General features: G+C 41.0%; 1 protein-coding gene across 1 annotated transcript in view; it reads right to left on the bottom strand.

Moving 5' to 3' along the window:
- LANCL2 (LanC like glutathione S-transferase 2) overlaps positions 1-23,910 on the bottom strand; it is a 44,096-nt gene that overhangs the window by 7,707 nt on the left and 12,479 nt on the right. Inside the window, exons 2-6 of the mRNA XM_077765834.1 lie at positions 23,713-23,830; positions 10,696-10,903; positions 9,528-9,675; positions 8,414-8,560; positions 6,447-6,629 (exon numbers count right to left, since the gene is read on the bottom strand). Of these exons, the coding sequence (XP_077621960.1) occupies positions 6,447-6,629; positions 8,414-8,560; positions 9,528-9,675; positions 10,696-10,903; positions 23,713-23,830 (804 nt within the window). The remainder of the gene's footprint in view (positions 1-6,446; positions 6,630-8,413; positions 8,561-9,527; positions 9,676-10,695; positions 10,904-23,712; positions 23,831-23,910) is intronic.

Below are 23,910 nucleotides of genomic sequence, written 5' to 3'. Positions count from 1 at the left end.
CCCCCCGTTTACCACCTCATTCCATTCTGCTGCAAATGCGTTCTGGACAGTTAGAGGCAAAGGGGCCATCAGAGATGATCTTCCTGGCAAACAGGATTCATCTACTTGTAGCTGATTAGTAGTGACCTCAAAAAAAGGGTTGGACTATGTGAATCAGTGTCTGCAGAGGGTAGGGGAAGGGAAAAGAGAGGGTCATTTCCATCTTACTCACTATTCCTGATGAAGAGTCTATTCACCAGGGTCAGATGCGAGACTCTAACTCATAAAAGTGATCTGAGACGTGGGCTCTGGGGTCAGACTGCCTGAGTCTGAATCTCAGCTCTGTCACCTTTTAACTGTGTGGCCCCTGGACAAATCACTCAACTTCTTAGGTCTTAGTTTTCTCAACTATAAAAGGATACTATTTCCTCATCTCAGTGGCTGTTTATGAGTATGAATGACACCAAATCCATCAAATGAAGAAAAAAAGTCTTTACAATAAACAATGTAGGAACAATCAGATTTCCTGATGCTTAAAAAACAAAGAACCTCTCTTCTTACCTCACAGACACAATCCTAATACACCAAATATACACGTAACATATAAGAGTTAGAGATAGTTCACAGTTCTAAACGTAAAATCTAAATAAATCCATGCAGTTTGTAGGAGAATATTCTCTGTATAATCTGAGGGTAAGTAAAATTTTGTAACAATTGATGAAGGGAAATCTCACTAGAATAGAGTTGGGAGGTTAGAAGGGAAGCCCCACCCTCTAGTCCATTCCAGAAAGGCTTGTCAATTCCACACCCAAACAAAAGGGGAAACAGAATCATCAATTATAGGCCCCAACAGGGGAAAAAAAAAACGAAATTGACAACCCCTGCAACTCAGTCAACAAGAGACTGTCATCACCCTGAACTCTTGCTTTTTCTTAATGGACTTACTTACATTCAAAACAAGCCCTCCCCCCTTTCCGCCTTCTCCATGTTTCTTTCCTTTGTTGGATTGCCTGTGGTTTTGCCATAGCCTGCACATCCCAAATGTAATTCTCTGCTCTTCCTGAGGAAGCCCATTTTGCTGGTAAAACAACTGGCTTTAGGCTTTTTTAGACTAATGATTTCTTGGACAAGATACAAAAAGAAATTACCATTAAAAAAACAAACAAACACTTGACAGGGGCGCCTGGGGGGCTCAGCTGGTTAAGGGGCTGACTTTGGCTCAGGTTATAATCTCAGTTTGTTGAGTTGCATCGGGCTCTGTGCTGACAGCTCAGAGCCTGGAGCTCCTTCAGATTCTGTGTCTCCCTTTCTCTCTGACCCTCCCCCACTCACACTCTGTCTCTCTCTCTCGCTCTCTCAAAAATAAACATTAAAAAAAAAACACTTGACAAAACACAGACTTTATCAGAATTAAAAACTCTCTTCATCAACACATACCATGAAGGTAATGATTAGGTCAACTACAAAACTGTTTCTAAAACATATACCTGACAAAAACTTATAACCAGAGCATATTAAGAATTCTTACAGCCCAATAATAAAAGGATCAAAAAAAAGAATAAAACAAGGTGGGAAACAAACAAAGAGACGGTCCACCAAGGGAGATACACACATGACCCACGAACACAGGCAAAACTGCTCATCACTAATCTTCAGGAAGATGCATATTAAAACTACAGTGAAATAGTCACCAGAATAAAATTAAAGTGACTTTCAATACCAACTGTTGCCAAACATGTGGAGAACTCTCTTCCACTGTTGACGGAATGTAGGAGCACGAAGCTCTGGCAGCTTCTTACAAAACTGCAGCTAGTCTCCGATCAGTAATTCTCTTCCCAGGTGCTGGCCCCAAGGACCTGCAGGAAGTGTTCTCAGCATCTGATTCATTAAAGAACTAGAAACAACTGGAAAACGAGTGGATAAACTGTCTTAACAGAAGTGATGTTTAAACTTAGGAAGGTATCACGATCCTGAGGAAGAAGGAAGGAAAGTGTAGTTTGAAAGAATCTCTCCAGGTGAGTCTGCTAAGCACCCCCTAGATATTCCGTATTTCAAATAATCAACTTACGAATGAGCTTCTGGAGTTTATGTGAAAACATCCTCTGATGCGCGGTCAGCGGGTGACCATCAGGGAGCATTTCCACTCTGGGGCTGTCAGGGCAGGCATGTAGGTGCGGGAGCGGGGAAGCCATGGTGGTCCCACACATCGGCACAGAATCGAAACAGGACACTGATATCACGGGTATGACTTACAAAGCTTTCTTAGGCACCATATTTGTAAACACCTTTCCAAATACAATTTTCATCTGACCAATGGTAGCATTTGTTTATAGTGGCCGAATCCCTTCAAGCTGCTAATACAGGAGGGTCCATATGTGTAGTCAGAAGAAGAGAATTTATTACCATTACCTGTAATTTACTGTCAGATAACCAAGAACTGGTTGGAACTACTCAGCAAAATAGCTTCCAGCTATGGGGTCCACAAATGTAATTTGTCAGAAAATCATTTGCAATTCATAAAATTCCATATCGTTAAAACCCTGACATTTTCTCAAGGATCATCTAAAATACTATAGAATTTTAAATTAAAAAATAATACATATCCATACAAAGTAGAGTACGCTCAGCTACCCACTGCAACATGAATAGCATCTACAGGAAGGGAAAACAGATTAAGTGAGCCTTCACTCAATTTATAGGTTTTTTTTAAGTTTATTTATTTATTTTGAGGGATGGGGAGGGAGGGAGGGGAGGGGGGAGAGAGGGAGAGGGAGAGAGAGAGAGAGAGAGAACGTGAGCAGGGGAGGGGCGGAGAGAGAGGGAAAGAGAGAGAATCTCACTGTTAGCGCTGACACCGATGCCGGGCTCAAACTCAGAAACTATGAGATCAGGACCTGAGCCAAAATCAAGAGTTGGACACATAACCAACTGAGCCACGCAGGCATTCCAATGGTTTTATCAGCAAAGGATATTAATACATTTTCAAATACTTGAAAGCCTTATGTTGAAGAACCTAGGAGCTGCCATGCCAGCCTGAGAAATGGCTGAGAACTTATCATGCAAAATGTAAGCACTTCCTAATTCTGAGACCCCTTCCGTGAAGGCAGCCTCTCTGGAGTTAACAAAAGCCTGAGAGGAAATGAGCCCAGAGCTGTGTTTCTCTAGCCCTGCACTTCCCACCCCATCCCTGGCCACAGCACTCTCCGCCTTGGCCACACAAAAATCTCACACGCCACACATGGGCTCTGAAAATGTATTTCTGCCCCTAACGGTAAAACTATGTTCTATGTGCCTTGTCAAATTGCCACTGATGCCTTCTTCCCCAAAAGATTCTGATATTCCTCGCCCTCCTCATGTTTGACTGTCTTGTGTAAATGGGCAAAATTAAGTTTTAGTGACTAAGTATGGGATCTTCATGTCTTTGGTTCCATACTTTCTAGAAGACAGAAATTTCTGTTTTGGAATACGCAGGGCAGGGACAGACATTCAAAGGATATTCTGGGTGAGGGGCAGCCGGGCAGCCGCGGGGCTGCGCTGTGTGTGGCACAACCAGGAGCAGAGACCCGCTACGTGTGACCAGCGCTGGCGGTGCCGGTCAGCAGGGCGAACGGGATGACGTAATCCCCGGGATGACAGCCCCGCTGGGTGCCCTGGCTCATTACCTGCTTCCACTGGCTCAGCGGTGGGGGTGGGGGAGACCCTCAGAAGCCAAGACTGTGGGCCACCAGGAGTGCCCCCCCCTCTACAGCTCATCCTCTTTAATGTGAAAGAGAACAAGGAGCTTGGCAAACAAATCTTTTTACATTTTAACAAAGTCCTGCATCTGTTTTGGACATCAAAGGGTCCTTGTCTGTCAACAGTATACTTAGATTTTATGGCTGGATATTTATTATAAACTTCTATGTCACTGAAGGTCCAATGATTGCTCCAGAGCTCTAAAAAAGGGAGGCAGTGACTTGAACAAAATTCTGTTTTAATTTAAAGGCTGAGGTATTAATAGTTAAGAAGATGAATCATTAAGTTCTTCTGATTTCCAAAGCGTGTTTCACTGTGCTTTGCTCTGACCAAGTATCATCACTTTCTGACATTTTCTTGAAAGCTCATATCTGACTTTTATATTATTTGAATATTTTAGGTGTTACTGTTGTAGGGAGACTAAAAAATTCTGAAAAAATTTGCCTAAATTATGAGAGATAATTCCCCACAATTTTTCTAAATAACTCATTATAGGTTAGTCACAAAGAGAAAATAAAATGGATTCAGAGACCAGAACTTTTGTCATTTTCCGGCAGACATGTGAATTATGCTTCATCAATTCCATCTACTTCCACAAAACTAAGGGACTTTGCCAAAACACGAATCAATCTTTGTGATTATTGGCATATACTTTGATATATGAGCAACAATCTCCAACATCAAATATTATAAATAAAGATGTATTTAAAAAATAAAGTTACAAAAGAAGCATTGTTTACAATCCAGTTAAAAAATGGGCAGAGGGGGTTCCCGGGTGCCTCAGTCAGTTATGACTTTGTGGGTTGTTAAGATTGAACTCTGCTCTGGGCTCTGCACTGACAGTGTGGAGCCTGCTTAGGATTCTCTCTCTCTCTCTCTCTCTCTCTCTGCCTCTCCCCTGCCTGTGCTCTCTCCCCCTCTCTCAAAATTAATAAACTTAAAAAAAAAAATGGGCAGAGAACTTGAATAGACATTCTTCCAAAGGAGACGTACAGATGGCAACAGACCATGTAAAGATGCTCAACATCACAAATCATCAGGTAAACAGAGGTCAAACCCACAGTGGGATATCATCTCACACCAGTGAGAATGGCTGAAATCAAAAAGACAAGAAATAACAGGTGTTGGAGAGGAGGTAGAGAGAAGCACCCTCATACACCACTGATGGGAATGTAAATTAGTTCAGCCAGTACAGAACACAGTATAATGGTTCCTCAAAAATTTTGAAATACAGATCCCATATGATCTAATAATTCTACTATTGAGTATCTACCCAAAGAAAACAAAACCCACTAATTTAAAAAGGTATATCTACTCTATGTTTACTGCAGCAGTATTTATAATAGCTAGGATATGGAAGCAACCTGAGTGTCCAGTGACAGACAAATGGCTAAGAAAGATGCGGCATGTTTGTGTTTATATACAGAGAGAGAACATATATAATGGAATATTACTCAGGCATAAAAAAGGCTGAGATCATGCCATCTGGGACAACATGGATGGACCAAGAAGGTATAATGCTGAGTGAAATAGTTCAGACTGAGAAAGGCAAATACCATATGATTTCACTCATGTAGAATCTAAAAAAAAACGAATAAAATAAAGAGGAGAATCAGACCCGCAAATACAGAGAACTGATGGCTGCCCAGGGGGAGGAGGGGGGGTGATGGGCAAAATGGGTGAAAGGGAGTAGGAGATACGGGCTTCCGGTCGGGGGTGGGGAATAAGTCACAGGAATAAACGGCACAGCCCAAGGAACGGGCAGTGACACTGTAAGAGGGTCGTCTGGCGACAGCTGGCACTGCGGTAAGCCCAGCGTGACACGTAAACCTGTGGAATTGCACGCTGCACACCAGAGACCACACTGCGGGCCAACTATATTCAAATACAGATTTAAAAAATAAAAGTGTTAAGTCTTCTAAAAAACGTGCTTGAAAACATTTTTCTCTGAAAATGTCCATTATTTTTTTCCAAGAAAGGATACAAAACTTAAGTGGTACAGAATATAGTAAGCAGTCTGTAATTTCAACTTCTATGGAATAAAATCTGAAGAAAACACATTAAAAACACCAGAAAAAAAAAAAGCAGCACTGTTTGCTTTCAACGTACAATTTAGTCCAGGAGAGAAATCAAATGTACTCAATATCGTGCCCCAATTTATGGAGAGCATCAGAATTCATCAGGAAAGGCACCGCCTATATTCAGATAATACTCCGTACGTGTAAAACTTGGAACATCACACCCATCCCTGATGAATAATTTTCTAACAATTTCAAACTCAAATTTAAAAGCCCCTGAATAAGCATCATATCCAGCAATAAAGGCTTATTATTCAAGCAAGTAAAATGATGGGAAGTCAAACAAAAAAGCCTTTGGTCACAGCAGCGCTACTGCCTTCCTGGACGTTCACACTCAGAATAAAACTCATGACGATGCTATCACCTACATTTTCTTTTACACATGAATGTAACCCCTGTCAACACATACACGCGCGCGCACACACACACATACACACACACACACACACACACACACACACACACACACACACACAGCTCCAACGACAGGGGCGATAAAGGGAAGCAGGGAGACTTTATTTTGTAAAAACATTAAGTCTAAAAAGCGTTTAGTCTGTGATCTGAGGTGCTGGCCAAAATCTAACTGGGAACCTGGTGGGAAAAAAAACGAAGCTCGAAACAGTAAACACCCGTGGTGCAGACGGGCGCACTGACCTTGTAAGCCTGCATGAGCATGTGGATGACGCCCGGGGCACCGTGGCACCAGTGGACCAAGCGGTCGGTCTCATTGCTCAACGATGACGGGTAATTCCCGGATCGGAATCTTTTGTGACGTACGTAATCAATACTGGGTTTTACCATTTCTGTCAAGGTTTCTTGGTCCACTTTTGCTGCTGGCTTTAAACAAATAAATAAAAACAGAACATTGAATTTATTTTTCCTTATGTGTTTTTTAAGCCTCTGTATCATAGCCAGTATCCTAAAGCATCAACTACCTGGAATACTGAGGAGTATCTAAAATGAAAATTAATTTGATTATCTGGTTATTTAAGACTTGGGACCTTTTTCTGTTTCAATTCTTTTTCACGTTGAAAACAGCATGAAGGCCATCTGCTGGAGAATTCCCTCTCGCTCCGGGGAAGCCTTCTGACTGACCGAGGCCCATCCACACCGCGGAGGACAAGCCGCTTTACTGGAAGCCCACGCATTTGCTGGGGTGCTGGCAACACCGACCGCACCCTTGCCCTCCATCTTGGTCCCGTTCGCTCAGGGGCCTCTCTTGTGGCTGTGTATTCTGGGCCATTTGGAGATTAATGTACACGCCTCAGAAACACCTGCCATGCCAGGGACAGGGAAGCCTGCCCTGCCCCCTCCACCCCCCGGGAGTCTGTCAGACGTAACACACTCCTGCTGCACAGGTGGGGCTCTGAGAGCTCACTACAGGGTAGCTGCCCATCCGGTGTGCGCAAGCCCTTCGAGGTGTGAGCGAACCCTCCGACGTCACTACGATGCTCTTGTGCAGGTCCCTTCCCTCCACAAAATCTATGGCCTAAGGTCTGGGCCTTGCAGAAAATACTTAAGCAGGTGCCATGGATCATCCTCTCCGACTCCCCCCACCCCCCTGAAGAAAAGTCTGTGGAAACTGCATGGAGTGGCCTGCTTTGTTTTCTGCCTTCTCAGTTGGGGGATACCTCACCGTCCCTCCCCCTACCTTCTAACACCACGTAAATTTTTTAAAATGTTTATTTATTTTTGAGAGAGAAGGACACACACAATGTGAGCTCAGGAGGGGCAGAGAGAGAGGGAGACACAGAATCCGAAGCAGGCTCCAGGCTCTGAGCTGTCAGCACAGAGCCCGACACGGGGCTCTAACTTATCAACCGCAAGATCATGACCTGAGCCGAAGTCGGGCGCTTAACCGACTGAGTCACCCAGGTGCCTCATGATAGAGTAGGTTTTGAAAAAGGAATTTGAAGTAAAATTGTTAAAAAGAAATACATGGGGTTTTAGTTAAAAAGCTCTAGCTTCTAATCCATGCTCCCTGACTTACTGCTTTGGGATTTTTGCGCATGAACTACTCTCTTACGGGTGAGTTTCTTATAAAGAAAGGCTTAACTGAAGAAAAAGAACGTTGGCTGTGTCCGCAGCAGGGAAGGGAAGCCCAGGCCAGAAGGCTAGAAGCAGGCTGAAGCAGTATTCGGGGTGGGGTCTCTGCCTGCCTCACGAACAGTGATGCTTAATTCAGGAGACACCAGGGCTGACTGAGAGCAGAGCATCACCACAACGGTAACAAGTTAAAGATTCAGAACACGACCGACAGCAAGTTGGGGGCATCTGAACATCAGTCTCTGCCCGGGTCTGGATGCTGGAGGCCCTTTCTGTCCCCTGAAGGTTTCTGTCTCTTCAAAGAGTTACTACTACTGCGAGCAGAAGGACATGGACAGGAGAGAAACGTGGGCGGCCGACACCTAACTAACCCAGGACGGAGGTGCGTGCAGGATGCACTCTTGGACTTCACTGCGTGGGGTTCATGAAGCAGAGCATGAGTATCCATGGTTCAGTGCAGGTCCTCATTCACTTCAGTCTGCTGCATTTACACTAACATTTTGGGCCCCATTTCCCACCTGACCGAGTACCTGACTGCAGTCAGTGTATTCATACTCCAGAGCGCTCTTGCTTACCTGCATTAACATGTAGTAGATTCCGGCCATGCCATGCGCTGCCCCAACGTACTGCTTCCGGTGCCACTGATACAACAGGGGACAGCGCTCAGCCTTCCTCTCTTCCCGTGACAGAGTCTTGCCTGATTCAATAATGGCATCGACTACCTACGGATGTTGGAAGACCGCGTAAGTCGCCTGTTTTTGTCTGACTAACCACGTCTTCACAGAGATGATTTAACCTAAGAATCTGTAAGCTGTGAGTAGCCACCGCTGCTTATATCTTTATTTTCTAAGTTAATAAACAGAGGCAGAGGGAAATCAGAAGATAATCTCAGAGGAGAAAAAGGCATTAGGAAGTCAAACCAAGAAACAGAAGAGGTCTCTGTGTGAACAGTTTACTAGAACCTAGAAAAACCTCCCAGAAGAACTTTCCCAGACGCCTGAGTCGCCTTGTAACTGCCATGGTGTCCCCAAAGACTGGCTCGACACCTTCCAGGAAAGGCTGGGGAAAGCGGCCTTCCTCACGAGAGGCTAATGACGTGCCTGCAGCATGCAGGGTTTTAGTCCATGGTTTCCTCACACCCTTTCTCCCCTCCTCCTTTGGAACAGTGCTCCACGTTTTCTCCGGGCACCTGGCCTCTGGGCTCCAGACGGACAGACACCGTCCTCTAAGTTCTGGCAGTGAGGCGTGAGCAGGGGTGAAGGACGCAACTTCTCGGTCAGGGCCTTAAAAACAAAGTTGCGTATGCCCTACTTCAGTGCTCAAGGAGCTCTGGTGGTGCAGATAAGGGCACGCCCCTCGGACATGGTGGCACAGGACGAAAGGAATGGACCCTTAACCATGTTCGCAGGGCTGCCTAACCGGCTCAGATACCTCATGGCAGAGAAATAAATATTCTATCTTTTTGGTTCTAGTAAAAACAGGTGAATTAACACAGGCCTAAGAGCACAGATTTTTACAAAACATACCTAGGAAGGAAGAAAAGGAGCTATTGAGTGATTTTATGACCTGCCTGAGGAAATCACTCCCACCTAGGAGCGGAGCCTGGCCACCAACGCAGCTCCATGCGGGCAGGGGGGCCGGGATGGCAGACACGCGCGCACGCGCACCGCTGAGGCAACCCCGCTGTACCTCTTTGATGGCCGACTCACACACGGTGCCCGGGCCGATCTCCGTGTTCAGGTAGAGTAAGGCGTACAGGTAACCCGCCCGTCCATAGAGCAGCTCATCGGGAAGGTCCGAATCTCTGCACACAATCGTCTTCTGGAGCTGCAGAAGTCTACCCGACAGGAAAAATTCTGTTTTCCCAGGCAATGTCTGAAATACTTCTTCCTGACGCTGTCAATAACCCCATCGCTTTGGGAATTGCTTGTTACGTTAAATTTAAAGCCGAGTTTTAAAAATAAAAATAAAAACCTCTTAAAAACCTACCCAAACAACAAAAGCTTTTCCACTACACTAATTTCTCTCTCAGATATCAAATTAATAACAAAACACCCTTCTGTTCAAAATATCTACCTTAAGGGGTGCCTGGGTGGGTGGCTCAGTCAGTTAAGTGTTCGACTTTTGCTCAGGTCATGATCTCATGGTTCCTGAGTTTGAGTCCCACATCAGGCTCTGTGCTAACCCTGCAGACCATGCTTGGGATTCTCTCTCTCTCCCTCTCTCAGAACAAATAAATTAAAAAAAAAAAAAAAAAAATCTACCTTTATATCTAGTCTAAACAGTGTGAGAGATGATATTCAATTTTAAAATCCAAAATGACTTAAAATTTAGAAGAAAATAGGACTAAAGTGTAGTCAGTGCCTGGCAACTAGCTTGAACCACTCTTTCAACTGACTAGCACATGCGAGGCGCTCCAGCAGACCACGGGAGTGAGCCCTGATTTCTACCTCTTCAAAACAGAACATAAACCAATAGGTGCAATAAGAGTTTTACACCAATTATTCCAAGACAATTGAGCCTTAAAAATAACTTAGTTATGAGAGTGAACCCAGGGCGTATAAGCCAATTTTCATGCAAGGAAGGCAACCAAGATTACTTAGGAAAAGATTAAAATAACAGGAAGAAACATGTTTATTACTCCCCAGATTAAGGCAGACACACAGGCTTGGATAGAAAGGACGCGTATGATCTTATCATTAGGCCCAAATGAATACATAACCTCTTTACTTCTTGGAAAGGCCTGTTTGCAATAGTAGATGAATTTAAAAAAATAACTTCTTTTTTGAGTATCTTTCCACAGCAACACCTTGAATCAAGAATTTAGAGAAAATACTTGGGAGTTTTCAAAACTCACTTTGTGATGCATTCCTGGGACTCGCAGTCACTTTTGAGTTTATGATACACCACAGCTCCTACCGCCAGGGGTCCGGCATCTCCACACAGGAACGTGACCCGGCGGCCGCTCAGGTTCCGGAGTGTTCTCTTGACATAATCCAGGGATCGGAGCAGGTAGGTCTGGTCACAGGTGACCCGGTACAGCTGCAGGTATAAAAGGGCTATGCCTAGAATAATGCCCCGCCCCCAAAGAAAAGCATTATTACCTTTCTTTTTCACCTTCAGGATGTTATTTTATGATTACACGAAAAACTACCTAAAACCTGTTTCTGAAGGAGCAGCATCCAATAAATTATATACATCTTTTCAAAACAGGAAGATGGGGCGCCTGGGGGGGCTCAGTCAGTTGTGTGTCTGACTCAGGATTTCAGCTCAGGCCATGATCTCGTGGTTTGTAGGATCGAGCCCCACATTGGGCTCTATGTTGACAGTGTGGAGCCTTCTTGGGATATTCTCTCTCTCTCTCTCTCTCTGCCTCTCTCCCTCTCCCTCTCTACCTGCCCCTCCTCTGCTCATGCTCTTTCTCACAAGTTAAATAAAAAAGAAAAAACAAACAAACAAACAAACCCCTCAGGGCAAAAAAGGCTTAAACCAGGTTTAAGTCCATTATGCTACTAATTGCTCTGATGGTGATTCTATACCTCCTAGACATTTTATCTCCTTACTCATTATGTCTGTTCAGATACAGTCTTAGTAAGTTGTGTGTTTCTAGGAATGTATCCATTTCTCTAAGATTATCCAATTTGTCGTTTTATCATTGTTCACAATAGTGTCTTATGATCCTTTGTATTTATGGGATCAGTTGTGATATCTACGGTTTCGATTCAGATTTATTTATCTAAGTCTTCTCTCTTTTCTTTCTTTTTTTTTTTAATATTTTTTATTTATTTCTAGGAGAGAGAGAGAGACAGCGTGAGCAGGGGAGGGTCAGAGAGAGAGGGAGACACAGACTCTGAAATAGGCTCCAGGCTCTGAACTGGCAGTCAGCACAGAGCCCGACGCAGGGCTCAAACCCACAAACTGCGAGATCATGACCTAAGCAAAAGTCAGACGCTTAACTGACTAAGCCACCCAGGCGCCCCAATCTTCTCTCTTTTCTCAGCTAGTCTTGGTAAATGCTTGTCAATTTTGTTTATTCAAAAACCCAATGCTTAGCTTCATTGATCTTTTCTATTATTTTTCTGGTTTCTATTTATTTCTGCTCCAATCTTTGTTACCTCTTTCCATCTTCTATCTTTGGGCTTTGTTCTTTTCTTGTTCCCTGAGGTGTTAAGTTGTTTATTTGAGATTTTTCTTTTCTCTTAATGTAGGTGTTTATTGTGATGAACTTCCCTCTTAACCTGCTTTTGCAACATCCTGGAAGTTTTGCTATTTTGTATTTCCATTTTTTGTTTTGATGTATTTATATTTTTTAAATTTCCCTTGATTTCTTCTTTGATCCATTGGTTATTCAGGAGGTTTTCCTTCAGGCCCTACACAGTTGCGAATTTTCCAGATTTTGCCTTCTACTAATTTCTAGTTTCTTACTGTTATGGTTGGAAAAGATAGTTTTTATAATCTCTATCTTTTTGAATATGTTGACACTTGTTTTGAGCTTTAACATATGATCTATTCTGGAGAATGTTCTATGCACACTTGAGAAAAATGTGTATCCTGCTGTTGGATGGAATGTTCTGTAATGTTAGGTCCATTTGGTTTAAATGTATAGTTCAATTCCAATGCTTCCTACTGATGATCCCGATGATCTATCTGTTGTTAGAAGAGGGATACAAAGTCCCCTATTATTATTGTACTGTATATATATTATTTTTTCCCTCACACCTGTTAGTATTTGCTCACTATATTTAGGTCTTTTGATGTTGGGTGCATGTATATATACAATTGTTATTTCCTCTTGATGAACTGACTCCTTTACCATTATCATATATTTATCATATAATAACTGTCTTTGTCTGTTAAAATTCTTGAAGCCTATGTTTTTTGATGTAAGTATATCTGCCCTTCTTCTATTCTACTTCTCATCTGTATCAAATATTATTTTTGCCATCTCTTCACTTTCGGCTTATGTCTATAAAGTTGACACCAGTCTCTTGTAAGCAGCATATAGGTAGGTGTTATTTTGTATCCATTCAATCACTATATCTTTTTACTTGGGAATTTAATCCATTTATTTAAAGCACTTACTGATATGTAAGGACTTACACATGCCACCTTATTCATATTCTGGTTGTTCTTGTTCTGTATTTTCTTTCTTCCTCTGTTGCGGTCTTCCCTTGTGATCTGATGATTTTCTGTACTGGTACACTTTGATTCCTTTGTAAGATATTGCTTGTATATCTATTGTAAGATTTTGCTTTGTAGTTTAGATTAAAACATCTTATAACATTCTATTTTAAGCTGATTAGTTAACTTTGACTTCATACAAAAACTCTACTCTCCCAAATATTTTGTTTCTAATGTCACAATTTACACATTTTATATTGCATATCCATTTAAAAATATTGTAGCAATAGTTGTTTTTTAGTATTTTTGACCTTTAACTTTTAAAGTGATTAATATACAATCATATCACATTATTATAGTGTGTTTTATATTTTTATGTTTATATCCATTCACTTCAGTGTAAAGAACTGATTTCAGCGTTTCTTGTAAGGCAAGCCTTGTGGTAATGAACTCTCTCATCTTTTGTTTGTCTGTGAAAATCTTCCTCTCTCCTTAGTTTTGGAAGGACAGCTTTGCTGGCAGTATTTTTGCTTGGCATTTTTTCCTTTAAGGACTTTTGATATATCAACATACTCTCTCCTGGACTATAAGGGTTTTCCTGAGAAATCCACTGATAGGTTGTTGGGTGTTCCTTTGATGTAAGGAGTTTTTTGTCTCTGTGCTTTCAAAATTAGAAAATTATCTGTGCCTTTGATTTTAAACATTTTATCATGATGTCTCAGGGAAGTACTCGCTGGGCTGAATATGTGTGGGGAATTACAGGCTTCATGATATCCATTTCTCTCCCCAGACCTGGAAAACTGTTAGCCACTATTTCTTTAAATAAACTTTCTGCCCTTTTATTTTTCAATGTTTATTTACTTTGACAGAGAGAGAGCAAGCAGGGGAGGGGTAGAGAGAGAGAGAGGAGAGAGAGAATCCCAAGCATGCTCTCCTCATTATCAGTGTAGAGCCTGATGTGGGGTTCAATCTCACAAACTGTGAAATCGTGACCTGTGCTGAAATCAAGAGTCAGATGCTTAACTGCCTGAGCCCCCTAGGCACCCCCTGCACTTTTCTCCCTCTTTGACCCCCTATGATTCTTCTAATGCTTACATTGTTTCACCTGATGATATCCCACAATTCACATAGGCTTTCTCACTCTTTTTTCATTCATTTTACCTTTTTCTCCTCTGACTGGATAAGTATAAAGTTCAAGTGAACTTGAACTATCTTCAAGTTCACAGATTCTTTGGTTTGCTTGCTTCATTCTGCTGCTGCTGCTTTCTACTGGATTTTCCCATTTCATTCATTGTATTCTTCAGCTCCCCAATTCCTCTTTGATTTTTATTTTATGGTTTCCATCTCTCTGTTAAACTTTTTATGTATGGTTTACCTGATTTCATTCTGTGCTTTCTGGTGGCTTGTTGAGCTTCTTCAAAACAATCTGAATTCTTTATCAAGCAAATTGGAGATCTCCATTTCTTTATGGGTGGTTACTAGAAAATTATTTTATTCCTTTGCTGGTATTATGTTTCCTTGCTTTTTTAGATTCCTTTAAGTCTTATATTATTGTCTTAGCATTTGAAGAACCAGTCAGCTCCTCCAATCTTTACTAACTGCTTTCAGGGGAAAAATGCCTCTGTTGGCCCTGCTGACAATTCTAAAGCTTTCTCATACCTTCTCTATGAACATGCCTACTCCAGTTCTTCCCTCTTGGGGGTGAATTATTAACATTGTATGCCTTCTCCTAATTCCACGAAGCCAGGCCAAGCTTGAGCATCTCCTGTTTGCTTTCCTGTAAAGCTGTGCTGAATACTAAAGTTTGTATGCTTTCTTCCAATTCTACGGGGTTGAGCTGGCTTTTACTTACTCTTACTGTCCACAAAAATTTGTACTTACTGCCCTCAGGGCCATACACAGTTATGGGGTGGAGTACCACGTGGGTAAAGAGAATGGAATGTTGGAGATGCCTGTGGGCCAGCTAGGGGGTTCCATTGGCCAAGTGTCCCCAGCAGCCTGTGGTCAGGCTTGATAATGGAATCCGTGAAATGATTAGTAAGACCTGAGCACCGGCTGCTATGATCCTAGACTCTCCCTGCCCCTTGGTCGTGTAGATCATGTCTGTTTTCTGAAAGAGTGAGAAAGAAATGGGTGTCTCTGGCAAGGTTGTGCATAGCTGGGGAAGCTGGAAACTCATTTCACATGCTCTCACTTTCCTCTGTGGGAAAAACGGCAGGCTAAGTGTGTATCTTTTGATGCTGAGCTATGCCGCCATGGAGATGGGGTAGCATATACAAAGTGAAATTGTTCCTCTTACTCTCTTCAGTGTTTCCAATCTCAGACATTTTTGTCCTCCAGTGGTGTCCTCGAACTTCTCTCCTGGACTCCGGGGACCAACAAAGGTACTCTCATCTGTGTGTGATTGTCAAAATCTGTGTTCTTTGGGGAAAAGATGGTAGAAAACTCCTGTCCCACCATCTGGCTAATCTCATTCTCCATGGGATTTCCTGTTTTTTCAAGGTTTAGTAAAATTTCCCAGGGAAATTTTTGTGGTAGGTCTTTAACAACATTCTCAAATTTTTATTTGGAAGTTGTCTATTTAGATCTAGTTCCATCTCTTCTTTGGTAAGATTTAGTAGATTATATATTCACAGAGAATTATCCATTTCACACAGATTGTGAAAAAATTTTATAGACAGCAAAAAGAAATGTGGTTTCTAAAATTTCCTCTATTTCAACTGTTTCCCCATTTCATTTATTGTGTTTCTGTGCCTTCTTTCCCTATCTGCAAACTTCTGTTTGAATCTTAAGTCTATAATTAAAAGTAATCAATGTTACTATAAGCTTATGCCTCAATATTTTGGCTAGTTCTCTACTACAGGGCTGGCAACATTTTTTTTTTTTTTTTGGTAAAGAGCCAGATAGCAACTATATATATTAGGCTTAGAGATTCTCACTCAATCTTTGTTCCACACACACACACACACACACACACACCTTCTTTATCCATTGATCAGTCAATGGACACTTGAGCTCTTTCCATAATTTGGCTATTGTTGATAGTGCTACTATAAACATTGGGGTACACGTGCCACTTCTGTATCCTTTGGATAAATACCTAGTAGTGTAATTGCTGAGTGATAGGGTAGTTCTATTTTTAACTTTCTGAGGAACCTCCATACTGTTTTCCAGAGTGGCTGCACCAGTTTTCATTCCCACCAAGCTGCAGCAACTTCTTACTTGCCATGGAAATAAAAGCAAGGGAAATAAAAGCAAAAGGGAACTATTGGGACCTCATCAAGATAAAAAGCTTCTGCACACTGAAGGAAACAATCAACAAAACTAACAGGCAACCAATGGAATAGGAGAAGATATGTGCAACTGACATACTGAATAAAGGGTTAGTATCCAAAATCCATGAAAAACTTATCAAACTCAATACTCAACAAACAAATAACCCAGTGAAGAAGTGGGCAGAAGACATGAATAGACACTATTCCAAAGAAGATATCCAGATGGCTAACAGACACATGAAAAGATGCTCAACATCACTTCTCATCAGGGAAATACAAATCAAATCACAATGAGATACCACCTCACACCAGTCAGAGTGGCTAAAATGAACAAATCAGGGAGACTCAAGATGCTGCCAAGGATGTGGAGAAATGGACACCCTCCTACACTGTTGGTGGGAATGTAAACTGATGCAGCCCCTCTGGAAAACAGTGTGGAGGCTCCTCAAAAAATTAACAATAGAACTCCCCTAGGACCCAGCAACAGCACTGGTAGGAATTTACCCAAGGGATTCAGGAGTGCTGATGCATAGGTGCACATGTATCCCAATGTCCATAGCACCACTTTCAACAATANAGAGACTCTTGAATACTGAGAACTGAGGGCTGATGGGGGTGGGGGAGAGGGGAAGAGGGGTGATGGGCATGGAGGAGGGCACTTGTGGGGATGAGCACTGGGTGTTATATGGAAACCAGCTTGCTAATAAACTATTTAAGAAAAAAATAAACAATTCAGGAAAGAACAGATGTTGGTGAGGATGTGGAGAAAGGGGAACTAAATATATACTAGCATTAAGTTAGAGTTCTGTTCCACACTGTGACCAGGAATTGGTATCGTCAGTGTTTTAGATTTTGACAATTGCTTAATAACATAAGATGTTAAACATCTTTTCATATACTTATTTTGCATCTGTATTATCTTCTTTGGTGAGGGCCCTTTCAGGTTTTTTGCACGTTCTGTAATAGGGTTGGCTTTTTTCCCCCCCTTATTGAGTAGTAAGAGCTCTCTGTATATGTTCCATAAAAATCCTTTATCAGATATGTCTTTTGCAGATATTTTCTCCTTGTCTGTGGCTTGTCTTCCCATTCCCTTGACATTATCTTTCTCAGAGCAGTTTTTAATTTTAATGAAGGCATGATTAGCATTTATTTCTATCATGAATCATGCCTTTGGTGTCATATATAAAAAGGCCACCTAGGTGTTCTTCTATGTTATCGTCTAGTTTTGTCATTTTCCATTTTACATCTACGTCTATGATCATTTTGAGAGAATTTTTTTTTAAAGATGTCTAAATTAGTTTTGTTGCATGTGCACGCCCCGTTGTTCCAGTATCACTGGTTAAAATGACTACCTTTCCTCCACTGTATTACTTTCGCTGCTTTGTCAAAGACCAGTGGACTCTATTTGCTAAGCTACATTTAAGCAAGTCTATTTCTGGGCTCTCTATTCTATTCTACCCATCTGTTTGTCTATTTTTTATTTTTTAAGTTATTTATTTTGAGAGAGAGCGTGAGAGGGGGACAGGAACAGAGGGAAGGAGGGAGGGAGGGAGAGAGAAGAGAGAGAGAGAGAGGGAGAGGGGGAGAGAGAGAGAGAGAGAGAGAGAGAGAGAGAGAGAGAGAGAGAGAGAGAGAGAATCCCAAGCTGAGCATGGAGCCTGACATGGGGCTTGATCTCATGACCCTGAGATCATGACCTGAGCTAAAATCAAGAATCAGATGCTTAAGTGACTGAGGCACCCAGGCACCCCTATTTGTTTCTGCACCAGTCCCACACTGTTTTGATTACTATAGCATTACAGTATTCTTGTAAGTTTTGTATTCAGGTAATATCAGTCCTCCAACTTTGTTCTTTTAATACTGAGTTGGCCATTCTGGATATTTTGCCTTTCCATATGAACTTTAGAATCAGCTTGTCAATATCCACAAAATAACTTGTTCCAATTTTAACCGGCATTGCACTGAATCTATAGATCAAGATGAAAAAAATAATAATATTGAGTCTTCCTATCCATGAAAATGGAATATCTATTTACTTAGTTCTCCTTTTATATCATTTATAGGACTTTTACAGTTTACCTCGTGTAGCCTTTGTAAATATTTTGTTAAATTTATACCTATTTCATTTGGGAGGTGCTAATGTATATGGATTGTGTTTTTAACTTCAAATTCTACTTATTCATTATTGTTATATAGTGAAGTGAACTCACTTTTGTATATTAACCTCATATCTTGCAACCTTACAATAAGTGTTTATTAATTGATTTTTTTGTTCTTTCTTTTTTTTTTTAATTTTTATTTTAAATAAAAAGAGCAAGAGATTGCAAGCAGGAGAGGGAAAGGGAGAGAGGGAGAGAAAGCAGCAACTCAAGCAGGCTCCGTGCCCAGCACAGAGCCTGTGCAGGGCTCGATCTCATGACCCTGGGCCTGGGATCATGACCTGAGCCGAAATCAAGAGTTGGATGCTCAACCAAATGAGCCACCCAGGCGTCCCTGTTATTTCTGATTTTCTACATAGAATGATCATGTCATCTGCAGAGATAGTTTTATTTCTTCCTTCCCAATCTGTATACATTTTTATTTCCTTTTAGTAGTTAGGACTTCTGGTGATAAGAATATAAATAAGAATTTAAATATAAAAGAATTTCCATCTCTCTACTTACATTATTATTATTTTTTTCACTAAATTCCTTAGCATATTAAGCATAGTATTTGAAAATTCCTGGTTTGATAATTCCAAATTCCTGCTATATCTGATTTTGGGTCTGATGTTTATTTACTCACTTCAAAATGTTTTAACTCTATTTAATTTTTTTTGTCTTTTAATACTCCTTGTGACTTTTACTTTACTTATTCTTCTATTTTGATAGAGACAGAGAGACAGTGCCCAAGTGGGGAAGGAGCAGAGAGGGGGAGAGAGAGAATCCCAAGCAGGTTCCACATTGTCAGCATGGAGCCTGATATGAACTCACGAACCATGACCTGAGCCAAATTCAGGAGTCTGACGCTTAACCAACTGAGCCACCCAGGTGCCCTATTCCTTGTAATTTTTTTATTGCAAGGTAGATATAATGTACTGGATAAAAGAAACTGTAGTACCTAGTCCTTCAGTAATGTGGTAGTCAGGAATAGGGGAGTGGGAGCTTTCTATGATTCTATGGTTAGGTCTCAGTCTTTTTGTGAATCTATGCCCCTGGACTATGAAGTTTACTAGAGCTTCTCAGTGTTTTCTTCCCTGGAGGCTGGATGGGATAGTTCCAAGGGGCAGGAGCTGGGTATTTCCCTCCCCCCAGGGAAGTCTGGGTTCAATAAAACTCCAGAGGGTGAGGCTCTGGTAAAAACGTTTCTCCTAAGGACTGGTCTTGTTATGAAAAGCAGATTGCTCTGGAATATTTCCAAAATGGCTCCTTTTTCCTCGCCTTTCCAGAAGCACAAAGGGATTTTTCTCCAGTACCCACAGTGAGGACCTGAGAGAACTGGAGCTGACCTCACAAGAAAAGCGTGGAAACCTCCTCATAACCAGGTCTACCTAGAGGCTTTTGTACTCTCATAGTTGTTCAGACTCAGCCTCTAGAAACTCTTCAGTTAAAGTTTAAATTTCTTCTCCTCACACTGCTTCTCATGGAGGTTTCTTCTGGTGGATCTGTGCCCCAGTAAACTGTGACTTTTCTGTATCTCCCTGTCTCTCTCTTCTATTTGTGGTGTAGCCATTCGCTCTAGGACCTCACCTCACTGATGGCTCTAAGATCGGTTACTCTTCCAGTTCGTTCAGCTTTTCACTTGTTAGGGTGCAGTGGCAACTTCTAAAGTCGTTGCACTCCAGACCAGAAAATAGAATTCTCTCTTCATTTTATGGTTTTATTTTTTTTCATTTTTATGGAATTGCTGTGCTTTCTGCAGTGTCACTATTCAGCCCCTTGTCATTTAGTCTCCATTTCTGAAGTGATTTTTCCTGTTCCTTCCATTTCTTTTTCTTTGGTCTTTCAAAATTCTTATTTCACATTACTTTTATTGTCTTGCCATCTCTTTTCTGAGTTCCTTTAGTTCTGCTTTGTGACACAACTGCTTAAGTAAGTTCCAAAATCAATGTTGGAAATGCTGCAAATTTTCTCCACACTGTAATGGTATCTTCCTGAGGTTTCTCTTTTTATTTTTTCAACATTTTTTATTTATTACTCAGAGACAGAACATGAGCATGGGAGGGGAAGAGAGAGGGGGAGACACAGAATCTGAAGCAGGCTTCAGGCTCCGAGCTGTCAGCACAGAGCCCAGTGCAGTACTTGAACTCACAAACCACCAGATCGTGACCTGAGCCGAAGTTGGACGCTTAACTGACTGGGCCCTCCAGGTTCCCCAGTGACATTTTTTCTTCAATTGACAACATGTGATATTCCTTTTTCCTAATATTATGTATACAACTGAATTTTTTCTTAGATTTGAATTAGATGAATTTTTCTGAACCAACTATTATTTAAAGGAAGATTCTCTAAAAGAGGGAAAGGATTAGGATATCTTTCCCAGCTTTTTTAGTCTCAAGGGCATCCTCTTCTTATTAAGAGACAGAGTTTACTGTATATGGTGACTTAGGGTGACCAGATTTCCTCTGGTTCTCCTCCCCGTTCTGGTTTCACAGGGGCTTCTGTCACTGACGGATCCTTCCCTACCTACACGTTAGCAGTGCCACCAGGGGTGCAGCTCCGGCCTTAACAACAATCCCCCTTTTTTGGAATGGTTTTTAAAACATTCTGTAACCTCAGGGAGCCTGGGTGGCTCAGTGGGTTAAGCATCTGACTTTGGCTCCAGGCATGATCTTGTGGTTTGTGGGTTAGAGCCCTGCATCAGCTCTGTGCTGACAGCCCAGAGCCTGGAGCCTGCTTCGGATTCTGTGTCTCCCTCTCTCTGCCCCTCCTCTGCTCACACTCTGTCTCTCTCTCACAAATAAATAAACATTAAAAAAATTTTTTTTTAATTCTATAACCTCTGTTCCCTATTCACTCTCCATACCCCCCTTTTTATTCCTGCCTCTCTTCCCTGCCCCACTGCATACCCAGATATGCCTGCAAAACTCCCTCTCTGGGTGTCTCATCCTTCTGAGAATAACTCTTTCTTGATTTAGGGGAGGGGGAATTGCAGAATACATTTTGCCACCCATGAGTCCATTGGCTTTCTTCACCTGGACACCACTGTGGTTTTCTAGCCATTTTGGATTCGATTTATTTTTCATCCATTATTATTTGGTGTATTCTCTATCTCACAATTTTGCCTAATATTTAAATTGTGGGTACTTCATTCACTCTTCTTGTATTGTACAGCTTTGGGAAACGAGACAGGAGAGGCACGGGTATAAACAGATTCTAAGGTGCTATCTGAATCCCAAAGTCCTAAATATTACTTTTAATCATTCACACCAAATACCTCCATCACAGCTCTATCTGATTACAAAAGATGACTATAAATGCAGATTTTTAAGAAACATTGATTCTCAGACTCCACCTGAGATCCTCATTTTGTCATTCTGGGATGGGGCTCCTAATGTTTTTGTTTATTAGAAAGCCCTCTGAGTGTGTCTGACGCATAGCTAATCTAGGACCTAATAATCATGGACTTAAACCTCCTATTTCAACAAGAAATATTTTAAGTAAAAGACCTAACTCATATGTGGAATTTAAGAAACAAAACAGATGAACATAGGGGAAAGGAAAATAAAAGAGGGAGACAAACCATCAGGGGCTCTTACCTATAGAGGAGAAGCTGAAGGTTGCTGGAGCGGAGGTGGGTGGGGAGATGGGTCAGATGGGGGATGGGCATTAAGAAGGGCATCTCATGCTGGGATGAGCACTGGGTGTCATATGTAAGTGATGAATCACTAAATTCTACTCCTGAAACCCATATTATTATACTATATGTAAACTAACTAGAATTTAAAGAAAAATTTGAACTAAACAACAACAAAAACTACTTCAAAACATATGTTTAAAACAAAAAAAGATGGGGTATACACACACAATAGAACATTAGCCTACAAAGAATGAAATCTTACCATCTCCAATGACATGGATGGAGCTAGACTGTATTATGATAAGCAAACTAAGTCAGAGAAAGATTAAATACTGTATGATTTCACTCATATCACACTATATGTTACCTAAGTAAAATTTAAGTAAAAATTTAAAAAAAAAAAGAAAGAAAAAAGAAAAAGATGTTTTGGGGAAAATCTGTGCTAATAATAACTATGCTATTTTTTCCTTTCAAAATATCCTTCTTTGAATTTACTTTAAGTTAGCCAAAATTATCTAAATTTACATTAAGATAAATTTCTTTGGCTGTGTAAGTTGAACTAGCTCCATGTCTTTCTCGGTTTAAAAGCTTGAAAAATGTCATTGTAACGTCATTATGTAAATGTTGTATTCATAACAGGCAAATATAAATAAGGCATCACAGAAATAAATATAAAAATGGGGGCGCCTGGGGGGCTCAGTCAGTTAAGCGTCCGACTTCAGCTGAGGTCAGGATCTCACGGTTCCCGAGTTCGAGCCCCGCGTCGGGCTCTGTGCCGACAGCTCAGAGCCTGGAACCTACTTTGGATTCTGTGTCTCCCTCTCTCTCTGCCCCTCCCCTGCTCACACTGTCTCTCTCTCTCTCTCTCTCAAAAATAAATAAAACATTAAAAAAATTTTTTTTAAAGAAATAAATAAAAAATGAACACAAATAAAAAAGATTAGGGCCTTGTTTGGTTGTGCGTTGCAAAAGCAGTTATCGGTTCTCAGTGATTCTAACAAGTATAGTTATGTCTATGTTCTTCATTGACTAAACTATAAAAATTTAGCAAAGGCTATAATAAATCGATATGAAAATTATTATTGGCAATAATCATAATATAGTCTAATCCCTCAGAAGAAGGTCTTTTATTTCCTTATACTCCCTAGTTACTACAATGTTCTGGCTACATGCAAAAATAATAAGAATACCAAGATTAGTTAAGGCAAGCTGATTTTGAAATTAAGTTTTTGGATGTAAAGTGTATTACTGGTTGCTTATTCGATTATTATCACTAAATTCAAAAGCAAATTCTGTATGTGTCCAAATGAGTCAAATGAGTACAAGCAATAGGGTAAACAGTTTATGTACAGTGGAGAAATCGCATACAACTTGTCACAAAGATCAAAGTAATAAAGGCAAATAAAAAACTGTACCGAAGCAAGTTTTCTCTTATTATACATGTTCAAAGATATCCATATATAAGGTCAAATAGGGCTATAAGAATATGACATACTATATATATATCAAAGTTCAAATTATAGCCAGAAAATATTTCTTTAGAAATAAAATTCCAAAGCATCTCATCACTGAAGAAGTTCAAGATTTCGTTTAAAGGGTATAAAACCTTACCCCTTTAAAAGAAGAAAAATTTCAAAATTCAAGTGTTAAAATTGTAACCTCCAGATGGACCGTCAACGAACCTGACCCCATGCTCTCACCTGTCCAACCAGTGTACGCAGAGCAGTCATGCGGGTCAGCTGTCTTGAGACCTTCTTCCATTTGCTGCAGCAGATCTTTGATTTTGGTCTGGATTCGCCTTGCGAAATTATGAATGATCTGAGAACCCAAAAGAAGACATAAATTCAAATTGCATAAGAGCAGGTAATATTGTCTAAGTTGTCAGAACATGAGATGGT

This window comes from Crocuta crocuta, unplaced genomic scaffold (genome assembly GCF_008692635.1).
Source record: "Crocuta crocuta isolate KB4526 unplaced genomic scaffold, BGI_CrCroc_1.0 scaffold751, whole genome shotgun sequence".
Classification (NCBI taxonomy): Eukaryota; Metazoa; Chordata; class Mammalia; order Carnivora; family Hyaenidae; genus Crocuta; species Crocuta crocuta.
Note: the sequence above shows the minus strand (reverse complement) of the source record. Positions and strands in the feature narration are given on the sequence as shown.